This window comes from Cheilinus undulatus, linkage group 14 (assembly GCF_018320785.1).
Source record: "Cheilinus undulatus linkage group 14, ASM1832078v1, whole genome shotgun sequence".
In the NCBI taxonomy this organism is placed as follows: Eukaryota; Metazoa; Chordata; class Actinopteri; order Labriformes; family Labridae; genus Cheilinus; species Cheilinus undulatus.
The window spans coordinates 39314877-39327581 of NC_054878.1; the positions used below are offsets into that span (position 1 = coordinate 39314877).

Genomic DNA, 12705 nt, shown 5'->3' on the forward strand with positions numbered 1-12705 from the left:
GAAGGTGAAGTTTATAACAACTACATAAGATGAACATAAAGTTAAATCTATGATCTTTAATAGCTAAAACGGCAACCTAGTTGAACAGATTAGGAATATAACAAGGGTCGCAGATCGTCTACTGGTTAGGTCATGCCACATGAATGCAGCCAGTGGTCCAATCTGGCCTGTGGCTCCTCTCCTGCATGTCATTCCTCACTCTGTCATCCCTGCTTCCAACAAGGGCTGGGAAAATAATTGCAAATTAGGTTAAATTGCAATATGGCATGCTGCAATTTACAAATCGCAGATGTTGCAATATTGCTTTGACTTAAAATATCTCAAAATAACAGTTTAATACGCTCATTTTTTGCAGCAGCAGAGACTTTATAGGAAGTGCTACATAAAAAGCCATTCCAATACTTAACCCCCCCCCCAAAAAAAATCACTTCATCAAACCAAAGCTGGTGACAATGAAAAGCAAAAGAGTAAATAAGAGATATAGTGGGAAACAAAACTTATAATGTGTACTTACTAAGGGTTTAAATAAGGCCAAGTGGTCTCCAGAATAAATCACTGCACTTTGATTCTTAATCTTTCTCCAAGCAGGCGCACGAGTCACATTTGACCTCTACTGTTTGACCTAACTTGCAATGATCAATAATCATTGATTAACTACAGAGTATCCCAGCATGGGAGAGCCAATCCTGCCAGGTCGATTAAAAATAGACGGGTTGTAGAACCAATAAACAAATCCAATGCATCCTGTGTGAAGTGTGTGTTTTTGTGTGTTTTCCTCTGACTTTGCAGTTTGTTTTTGGCTGCTCTGGTTTTCACATCAGAGACTCCCTGTAATGCTCATTTTTCCTCTTATGTTAATAGGAACCATGTTTTCAGGCAGCCTCTTTCACATTTACATTTTTGGTAGGGAATACTTCAGAGAAAGTCAGTTCTATAACCGTACATTAAGACCCCTGTGGGTCTGGAAACTTTGGTTTGATGTTGTATTTTTTAAAGACTTTGATTCATAAAGTTCATCATTTTCCCTGCTGAGACTAAATCCAAAAAATTAATTAATTTTGCCACAACCTGATAACACTTACGCCTCTATTCCACTGAGCTCCACCAAGTACTCTTCTATCTCATTTCACACTCTGCACTTAGGCAAATATCTTTATTTTTTTCAATACTCTACATTTTCGGACTAACTGCTTGTACTTAATAGGGCCTGAGCACCAAATGGGTGCAAGAGCTCTGATGTAATCATGGATCAAGATTCTGTTGTTTTTCTTCTCCCACTTCCACCCATCTTTGGGGTATTAGATATGCACAGATTTGCATGAGAAGTGGCACTTACCTAAAGCTCAAGTACTACTTAATACAAAAATGCAGTCAGTCCTTTATGCAGTTAAGTAATCACACAGCCTGACATCGCGATTGCATTTGGGGGATTTGCTCTATAGTGTCACCTTCTGTACTTTGACAGAACACTGCAGGAAGCCAGTTTTACCAAGATTTACGAAATTTCGTGTGCAGATGTGGCTTGGGGAGATCTACAAAAGACCCCATGGGACTATGCCTCTAACTCCAACAGGATATCTGATATTTTGAATTTATTTGCAAAATTTGGGATGTTTGGGGCCATTTCCAAGGGTCAAATTAGAAAAACTAGTTTTAATTTCTAATTATGGCCTGCACTGCCTTATAGCTAGGGCTAGGGGGCGTTATGTTTTGGGTTGCATGTCCAAACATCCATCTAGGCTTTTCTCGTAACTCAAAACGCAGTAACTCAAAAGGGATTCTCTTCAAACTTTGCTCAAATGTCCACACTGATTCAAGGTTGAACTGATTTGATTTTGGTGGTCAAGAGTCATGGTCATTAGGCCTCATATTCATCCTTTGCTTGTTAAGCATACCTCAAGAAATTTTGTAGTAATTTTCTTCCGACTTTGCACCAAAGTCCACTCTGAGCACCTGTAAGTTTCCTGAGCAATTAATGAAGCACTTCTGATTCTAATTTCTGACCCTGAAGTTCTCAGCAACACAAGATTGTTTTATCAAGTTAGGAAAACTTGACCAAAAAAGGAAGGCTTTTTACTCAAGGCGGACTGTAACCTTCCTTTATCCAGTATCTAAGCACAACCAGAATCAGAGACATGAAGTGACCTTGAAGAAAGACTAAAACATACTTAAAAGCACACTACAGGGGCTGACATACCTGCAGGAAACCACTGGGATCGTTCTCCTTGAGGACTTCCAGACAGTACTCCATCATGCCAGTGGTCTGACGAAGCTTCATGGTGCAGTGGGTGATCTGGTCACGTACCACCTGATAGAGACATAGAGCAGAGAAGGTAAGGTATAGAAGAAGAGCAAAGAATCTGTTGTGTTGGCTTTTAAATCTGAAAGAAAACATGATTATCTACAAAGTACCCGAAGTTGTTGGTTGGTTAGCAGTAATGCAGCAGAAGTTAACACTTCTGATCATTTAAATTCCTTAATGTCAAGACCTGTACCCAAAAACATAAATCTACCTGTTTCATAAGGAGGCAGTCCTGAACGGTCACTTATACAGCTTACCTTCTTGAATGTTTTATCCTTTTATTGATTTTGTAAATCAATCAGGGTCAATATAATTTGGATTTTTTGACCAAAACAAAACAAAAGAGAACTGGTTTAATGTTAAAGTGAAAACAGATTTCTGCAAAGTAATGTAAATTAAACAAAAACATGTAATGTAAAATAAGTGACTAAATAAATATGCACCCCCTTTAAAGCGGCTGACCTAATCAACAGAGGTCCAGCCAATTGGTGCTAGTAGTCTCACAGTTAGTGAAATGGGGATTGACTGAGTGCAGTGACTGTGTCTCAGTGATTGTAGCATAAAGATACCTGTGTTTGGAAATTCCAGTCACTGGTTAATCAGTATTCCTGGCTACCGTTACACCATGAAGCAAAAGAACACTCCAAGCAACTCAGAGAAAAGGTTATTGACAAGTAGAAGTCAGGGAATGGATGTAAAAAAGTACCAAGGTACTGAACATCCCCAAGAGTTCAGCTAAATCCATCATCAAGAAATTAAAGGAATATGGCACATGTGTAAATCTGCCTAGATCACAAACTGAGTGACTGAGCAAGAAGGAGACGAGTGAGAGAGGCCACCAAGACACCTATGACTGCTCTGAAAGACAGCTTCAGCAGGTGAGATGGGAGAGACTGCACACAACAATCATTCTTCACCAGTCAAAGCTTTATGGTAGAGTGGCAAGGAGGAAGCCACTGTCGAAGAAAACTCGACTAGATTTTGCCAAAAGGCATGTGGGAGACTTCATGACCAAGTGGAAGAAAGCTCTTTGGTCTGATGAGACCAAAATGGAGCTTTTTGGTAGACTCCAAACACTGCACATCACCACAAACACACCATCCCCACTGTGAAGCACGGTGGTGGCAGCATCATGCTGCGGGGATGCTTCTCAGCAGCCGATGTTGGAAGGCTTATAAAGATAGAGGGTAAAATTAATGCAGCAAATATAGGAACATCCTGGAGGACAATCCTATCTAGTCTGCAAGAGAACTACGGCTAGAGAGAAGATTTATTTACCAGCAAGACAATGAACCAAAGCAATCCTTGAGCACCCTGACAGAGCTTAAGCAGTTTGCAGAAGAAAGGAGTCCAGATGTGCAAGCCTGATTGAAACCTATCTATACAGACTCAGTGCTGTGCAGCCATAGGTGCATGTACCAAATTCTGACATGAAGGGGGTGAATATTTATGCAGTCACTTATTTTATATTACATATTTTTATTTAATTACTGTGTAGTGATCTTTTTACTTTGACACTGAAGAAGTCTTTTTGCAAGTTTTTGACAAAAAATGTCAAATTATATTGACGATAATAAATTCATAAAATCAATTAAAGGAGTAAAACGTTCTATGGGGTGAATATTTTTATAGGCACCGTATATGCACAACATTTCTGTCATGACTGAATCAAAATCTGCAGGGTCTTTGCCAGCACTAAGTAAAACGATTAAATGTTGTCACAGCATCTCTTCCACCTCCAGCTGTTTCTTAATCAGCTAATGGAGATTTAACATGAGATCAACTTCCTCTTATGCTGCCTGCACTCCACTTAAACAGGATTCTCCGCCCTCACCTCAAGCATGACCAAATGGAGCACAGCCAAGAAAAATAAGCCCAAAGAGTAGGCAGAGGCAAAACACTGAACGCAGGCAAGAAAGACTCCAACTATGAGGACTGCTAAATAGATGATCCGGCCGTGTGTAGGTGGAAGTGAGTACAAACAAGGTCAAGGAATGAAGAAAAGGCTGCCCCATTTTCCAGGAGAACAGGATGTAAAGAGTGAGACCATTTAGCGTGCTAATATGAGAATAATGCAGGCTTTTAGTATGGAGAAGATGGGGAGGAAAGCTTGGATTGGCAGCTACTGTGGATTTCACCACTTTTCCACTTGTCTCTTTTTGTGCTTCAGAAGGTTGTGAGTGTCTCAGTGAAATGATGTGGAAGCATCTAAGTGGCAGCCGTGATAAGAGCAGTGCATTCTCTAAATGCAAGGAAAAAGACCTTCAGAGCTTCCTCTCTAATCTCTCCCGGCACTGACTGCAAAAAGTCAAATATTTACAGGAGTATATTGGTGCATTTTCACATGTAGTACCAGCTCGGCTAAACTCAACTCAGTTTTAGTGAGCTGCAAACTTTGGACGTACCGTCTCAACATATGCGGGGGTTGAACACAACAGCAATGGTGGACATCGAAGAGATAGTATCTGGTTCTAAGTCTCGGGGTCGTTGCCACGGCAGGGAGGCAAGTTTTGTTCCAGAGGTGGTTGTACATTAAAAGAAAAGGATTGAAAGCTTGTGTTATAGCTAATGTAAAAATGGGCACAGGAATGAATGTGTTTGTGCTGTTTGACCTAATCCCAGGTGTGTTGTTGCTGAACCTGGTGTTCAAATACTGACGGCTCAGGTAATTGGAACGGGTGGAACAACACGTGAGATTGATGCTGGCAAGTAAAACAGACATAGAAAAAACTGTGTCAGATAATCAAACTGGCTGGCGGCATCAATATACAGTCCCATGAAAAAAATCTATAGGGCCCAGAAGCCTTTTTTCAGAAAGTGATGCAACAGAGGCGTTAAAAGAAGAACAAGATCAATGCAAGATGGGCTTCTTTTTCTGACTTTTCATCTCTTTGAATGTCTCACATGTGAAAACATCACATGCTATCTGCTGACTGAAGCACGAGCAGGAGGGAAATTAGACAGAGATGGCTGTCTAAACCTTTAGTTCAAGGCTAAGTGAACCTCAGCAGACTGTCACCACCTTATTAGTCATTTGTTTACATCTCATTGTACTTCCATCACATTTCCAAATAATAATGCTGTTAACTTTCTCTACCTTACATATATATAAAGTCATTTAAAGGTATTTTTGAGTAAGTAAACTTTTCAAAGGTTAAACAAAAGATGAGACAGTAGACGTTTAGTGATGTTGGTGAAACAAAGATGATTAATCACACGGTTACCAAAACGACCGCCTAAATGAATCAGAGTTAATTAGATGGTCTTGCTAATCAGCCCGCTCGTTTATTTGATGGTTAATGAGATCAAAGTTAATTATTCACCCGTCAACTGCTGTTTAATTTAAAATATGAAGGGTGTAAAAAGAATCAAGACAATCAGCCGTTTGAGGGAGAATGTGTTTGTGTACAGATGCTTCAGCTAAGATGATTTATGGGAGGAGCTACGGGATGGCGCTTTGTCCTTATGGGGACATTCACAAAAAAGGATTGAAATCTTTAAGAGTTACTGTAAAAATTATTCTAGATACATTTATTCCTAGAAATAAGCCTGGGTCTTAGCTAAATAACTTAAACTAAAATTTGAAAATCATTTCAGTTCACTGAAACTAAATAAAAACTAAGCTTTATCAAAAAAAATTAAAACTAACTAATACTGTATAGTGAGCTTATAAAACTAACTAACTAAAATATCCTTAGTTTTAGTCTTTGACACAACCACTGGCACCTACAAACAAGTCTGGTGGGTGTAAAATTGCCTGAGTTGATTGGTTAAGACTTCACACAGTGGTAGTTTTATCTCTAGAGTTGTACTTAAACATCATCTTTAAATAAATCAAGGATTGGGGAAGAGCAGCCTGTTTGAATATGTTTTTACGAATGTATGATGTTCACTCAGTCCTGGCATGCATACGAAAAAACTAAAAAATCTAAACTAAAAGCATTTTTGGAAAATAAAAACTAAACTAACAAGCTAGCAGTAAAAAAAGTGAAACCTTAGTGTTCAGGCCCATGATAGCAAACGGCTGAGGCATTATGTTTATAAGTTCATACATACCAGCCATTCTTGTGGATTTGATTCCTCAAAGGCTTTTGAGGAATATTCTACAAACCTTTCATGAATTTCCACTCTGAATCATGATAACACATTTAGGAGGTCAAAGGTCAAAGGTTTATTCCGTGCTTGTGAACCAGTATATCCTAAGTACGCTTCATTTGGCTCCCAAATTGCTCTTTATTTGGTACCAGTTTGGCTTTTTAGAAGGTGATTAAATAATGAAGAATGGAGGAACGGAAACTGGCACTCAAACAGGAGACTCTTGAACAGCACTCCTTATTCCAGTGGTTCCCAAACTTTTTCCGTTGGGTCCCCCTTTGGCAAATTTTCAGGCCCACCCCTTACCAAACATATCAACATGCAAAAATATAAAACGTATGAAAAACACACTGTAGGTCATGAATTTTGTCAACAAAAACTTCTACTACTTGTTAGAATTTACATAAAACCTGAGAAATTTGTAAAAATAACAACGCCTTAAAAGGTTTTTAAAAATCGGACTCTCAGTCCTGCCACAGTTTCAGTGTGGGCTTTGGCGTTACAGATATTTTCCAGTCTTGGGTGCAGCTGTGAAACTGCCACTCAGATAACTTTTAATGTCCAAATTTAAAGATTTAACTCATTAACCCCATCTCACATAGTAAGGATGCTACAAAAAAGAAGTGTGGCCAGGGCTCTCCTGCCTATCAGAAGGTATTTCTTTTCTGCTCCAATCTAAAATTCTGACAATGTGTTGGGCTTGACTGCAATAATATTGTTGAATCTGAGGTGACATATATGAACTATTCCTCTTCTGCAGAGCTAAAAATATAAGCTGGTGTTGCTTAGCCTTGTTATCCCCCCCACCCCCCCCGTCATGATGCCGTGCCCCCCTGAGGGTGCCCACGGCACACTTTGGGAACCCCTGCCTTAACCAGTCACTCACCATACAAGGTTTATTTGGCTGCTAGTACATCACAGTTTCATATAAAGCCTTTTAGTTTAGTACAAGACTCCTGGATAGATAACATTAGATGCTAGAAAGTCTGCAGAAGTGAACTACAAAAGCACTCACAGAGCGCAGACCTCCGCCATTAGCCCTATCTCCTAATAGTGAGAATCCTTAAATAACATTCCTGGATCCAGACGGTGATCCGGATCAGTCCCAAAATCTGATTACTCCCTCCGCTGTGGGGTGGAGACACGGTGAGGCAAAGCACTGGCTTCGCTATGGGTGGACTGTCATGGTGGAAGCATTGCCTGCTGGTGCCAACAGATGCACTGACAGTCTCACCCATGGTCTCACGGAAAGACTGGAAGTCATGGCAGAGGGTGAATATTCCTCTATTCCTCCCAGCATTGTGAGTATTCTTGCTACAATTTCCTGTCTTTCTCTCTGTTATGCTCCAAATAGTCTCCTCGACCGGGTGTGCGTCTTTCAAACTCTATAAACACCAAAACTTTAAATAGAAACACACCCAAAATGCTGCTGGGATTGAAGTTACTCATGTCCGCCATCTCCTGGTGTAAAGGGGTAACAGCCCAGACCTCCACCATTAGCCCTATCTCCCAATAGTAAAGAATCCTTTCAAGAATTCCTGGATCCAGACGGTGATCCAGATCACTCCCAAAATCTAATCAGTTCTGCCTTATGATATTTCTGACATCTCCTGAAAATTTCATAAAAATCCATCCATCACTTTTTGAGTTGTATTGCTAACAAACTAACAAACAAACTAACTAACAAACCCACCCGATCACATAACCTCCTTGGCAGAGGTGATTATTTGTGACATTGATGGAAAGTAAAGGGATCGTATTTAATGTCTGAAGAAATACTCTAATGATAATTGCAGCGCACAAGTCAATTTAGAGCTGTTAAGTACTAACTTTCCTACCTTTCCAAACATTCTTAATGGCTTTCCCCAACTTCCTGACCGCCATGTTCAGGATCATGTGACTGCAAACAACCTATTAAGGTTGGTCACTAGAGAATGGATTTTTTTAGTTAACAATTTGCCATGGTGTCTCCCTGCAGGTACAATGATGTAAGACAAGGCAGTACTGCACCTTAATGTCATATTTCAGCTTGGAAAACTCACAGACAGCTCAGCAGACATGCAAAAATCATCTGAACCTTGTGCTGTCAGTAAAAATCCCTTTTAACTTTTCCTCATTTTATTTTCAATCCATAACATATTCCTTTTTCTGAGGTTAAGTTAATGCCATAATCTTTGATCACTCAAAGTTCCGTCTTTAAAATCAGAAGCATGTCTTTTTCACACAGTAAGTCAGTTGGTCTAAGTTCAAGACAGAACAAAAATAAACACAAAAAAGTTTTAAATTCCACCACTTAGCCAAATTTCAAAATGTTTAGTGTTTTCAGAATTTATGTCTTTTGTTCAAAAGATTCTTTAAATACACATTTTATCTTGTTTTGTCGCTTACAAGCTAAAGATGTTGCATACAATCATGTATAAGTTCCAGTAGAATTACAACATCCTGAAAGATGTGCATTAAACTAGTAAACAAAGGTGTGTTCATGACTTTTTTGTGGGTTTTTATACTTATGTATCAGGTGTTGAGACTCTGAAAAGGTTTAGGTAATGAGATCTACTTTAGGATTTATAATTCTGACAGGTAATGGAGGAATCACAGGTTTATTTGAGGTCATTCCAGGAATAAAATGGAGAATTTGTGGATTTTGACTCTGTGTATCCCCGTAACACTACCATGAAGCAAGAATTCACCTATAGCAAAATTAATGCAGACACTTGAATGATTCACCGAGACAAAATCAGCTTTTCAATTCATCCTGCCAGAGCCCGGCTCTTATCTGGTGTGTAAACAACATGAAGTGTGAAGCGTGAAGCCTGAGTAAATTTCAACATTTATTTCAATTTTCTTTCAGTCCCCCCTGAGATTTGCAGTCAGCTCCTCTCCCACACACTTCTGCAGGCCAGAGACGATTTTTCAATACGTTCCACATGCATTTCAAATGAATTAGAGAGTGTGAATATATAAACATGTTAAAGCAAGCCCAGATTTCAGATACCAGACATGGGGCTTATGAGACCCGCAGCCTTTTCGTCCCACTCTGAAGCAGTTTCCAGGTCAGGTTAGGGTGACACTCCGGGTGGATTTTGTTCATTTTTATTAGCTCTGAAAACCCAATCTTTATGTTGGCCTGGTGCTGCAGTCTTAAAAATTCTTTGTCTGTGTCTCCAATTGCAGAAAGTGACACGTGCACTCCAGTTTTTCGTTGGATTTGCCTCTGAGGAAGAACCCACCTTTTTGACATTACTGGTCCTTTCAGTGAGCAGCGACCTCCGCCTGTGGATGACTGAATTGCAAGAGATTCCTACTTTATGATGTTGTATGTCAAATCTATTTATGTTTTAGATTTTCAAACTCATTCATCAATTTTATATATTTCTATAGAATTTTATTGACTTAAATGTCTACTTTTTTATGCTTTTATTTTCCCACCTTCCTTTTCAATGGCTCCTCGGGTTTGACAAAGAAATGAAATGACAGTATTGGCTTCCGACTTCAATAACTGAGGATTTATGACCCATAATCTCATTCATAGAAGGACTCAGACACAGACATGCACGCTCTCTTCTTTATGGGTTAGTGAGTTATGAAGATTAATCTGTCAGCTGATGGATTATGGCTCAGACCACAATATATGTGTGTGTGTTTTTATCTCTTGAATTTGTGAGGACCACTCGACCATTAAGAGAAAAGATTTTGGAGTGGATGAAACTTCACTTTTTCAGAGGGTTGTCTGAGGTTAAAGACTTTATTCAGAAGAGAATTGTTGACATGTTTTTTGTAGTTTTTCCTCCTTTCCCTATTGGCATTCGGGTTAAAAAGCACTCTACAAAACTGTCAGATAACTCTGACGGGTTTTCAAAATAAAACAATGGCTTTAAATGCAGTGGAGCTAGAAATATTGTGTTATTTATTCATGTGTTCTGCCTCTAGTTTAAAAAAGTAGCTTTCGTAACCCATAATGCAACTTAAAATTGTAAACAGATCATTTGAGATTTCAGATGCGTCTTGCCAGTTGTGGCTAATAAAGAAAAAGACATTCTCTTTTTCCCTTACAACATGCAGATAATATATATTTAAATGTGTGTATTTAAATGTCAGCCCCAATATAAGCTAATTTAAACACCATTGTTTTTTATTGAAAAAGCCTCTGTATAGAGAACTTGTCCTGGTATCCAGTGTTAATTTCATTGACTAAAATTATGACTAAAGATTTTTGTCGTCAGCCTTCTTTCCATGACAAAACAAGACTAAAACCAACAAAAATAGATCTGTGATGACTACAACTGACACAAACTAAGTTTAGTTTTCGTCTAGATGACTAAAACTAGACTAAAATGTAATGTAGTTTTCATCGGACATTCAAAATCTGTGATATTTCACCGCTGTGGGTATATCTGTCAAAATGCAATACATCTGTGGCTCTAATGCCTCTCAGCTGTAGAAAGCAGGGACCCCAGGTATGGCAGGGTGTGTACACAGTACCATGATTTGGTACCAAATTTAGACAAGAAAATAAATGCTTGGACTAAAAGTAAAGACTAAAATGTGAGGGCTTTTTATGGACTAAAACTAGACTAAAATGTTTTGAGTTCTTGTCGACTAAAACTAGACTAAAAAGGACAGAAATGACTAAAATGGGACTAAAACTAAAATGTATTTCATTTAAAGACTAAAACTTTAACTAAAAAAAAAAATCTCAAAAATGGAATATTCCAGACAGGAAAACAAAAATCAAAAGCAATGCACTTCAAAAATCCAAAAATAATCCAAAGGCAAAAGACTCACCAGTCCTGGGAAATGTTCCCCAAAGTTTCACTCTTACAGGTTCTTTTGTAGTGATCTCCAATATTTACAGCCCTCCTTCTCACCAATGACCACGTTCATGCATGGATCACCATAACAATAGACTAATCTCTCTCTAGGAAACGCTTTACTTGCAGAAGCACCAGCCAAATCCTCCTCCAAACATTTCACCTTCTGTCTTTGTTCTCTTTCAGCCCCTCCTCTACTTCACACCTGAGTCAACCTGGCTGCAGCAGGTCACCTGACTAGGCAGACTGCAGCTAAGCAGACAATACTTTACATGAAAAATAAACAACAGCACTGAGATAGGGAGAGCTAGGTGGCTTTAACCTTGCAAGGATTTGTTTTAATGTAAATCCTAGAATCAAAAACTCACCAACCCAACCCCAAATGTTGTCCCATCTTGGCTGACAACGTGGCCACACTACAAGAGTGATCCAGACCGCTCGCCATATGCTGACGCCACTACTGTTTCCGTGACTGCGTGCGAGTTCACAGGTTGTCGGGGGGGGGGGTCAAAGAGTGTCTTTCACTCTACAACAGAAGTGCTCTGTGTGACTGTAGTGGTCTTTTGCTCAAAAAAGGAAAATAAGAAACAATTATGGATTGGACTATGGATAATAAGTATGGATGTACCAAGAGGAAGACGATATGGACTGGCTCTCTTTCTGATAGGACTTAAGGTATGCATGTGATAACTTGAATAAAATAAAATTCACATAGCTTTAGGAAACAAAATGGGATAAAAAGTGGTAAATCTTGTAAATCATGATGCAAAGATGAGGAGCAAAACCTCCTGTTGGTAGATGTCAGGATTCAGGTCTTTGACGTCAGGTCAGGGTGTCAAACTAGACGACGATATACGAAAAATTCTGACATGCTAGTCTTGTTGAATCGTGGTGATCTTGGACGTGTCGTTAATTATGTCACACTACAAGACCGTTTGTCATTCCCAACGCGAGTTTTGACGATGAGCTGCGACGTTGCAGTTAGGCTTAAAACTGGCTAAATTCGTGTAGTCTGAGCCGGCCTTAACACAACTCCATTTTTTAACAAGCTTTGACTGTGTGTGTTACTACATAGCACCAATAAATCACATCTAAAGAGGGTCCATTCACTGGCCTTTAGGGGCATTTCTGTGGGTAGGCCTGCATTACTCTTTTTTCAATGGCTTTCCCTCAGGAAACAATTAGTAAGTCTATGTTAAAGAATGCAAGGCAAAGACTCTTTATCTAGTGAAAACCGGCCCCTTTTTTTCTTTTTTTCACTGAATCTGATGATTTACCAGCATTTCTATACTTAGTTTTTTTCACTGTACTCTGATGTGATAAAAAAAAAAAATCTAATTATAGAAGAGAAAAAGACTTCATCATTCAGTGTAACAGTTGAAAGTATGCCCATCTCTAAATTAGGACTTAGGAGTGAGCTGCTTCAAAAGGGTCCTCATAGATATAGCATAAAGCTGTATGTGAGTCTAGTAAAGGTCAGACTGGCTCAGAGGAGAT

General features: G+C 39.1%; 1 protein-coding gene across 2 annotated transcripts in view; it reads right to left on the reverse strand.

The window, feature by feature from the left end:
• LOC121521474 (E3 ubiquitin-protein ligase TRIM9) overlaps positions 1-12705 on the reverse strand; it is a 99286-nt gene that overhangs the window by 29034 nt on the left and 57547 nt on the right. For both annotated transcript variants that reach the window (XM_041805491.1, XM_041805490.1), the window contains exon 4: positions 2198-2308. In XM_041805491.1, coding sequence (XP_041661425.1) covers positions 2198-2308 — 111 coding nt within the window. The remainder of the gene's footprint in view (positions 1-2197; positions 2309-12705) is intronic.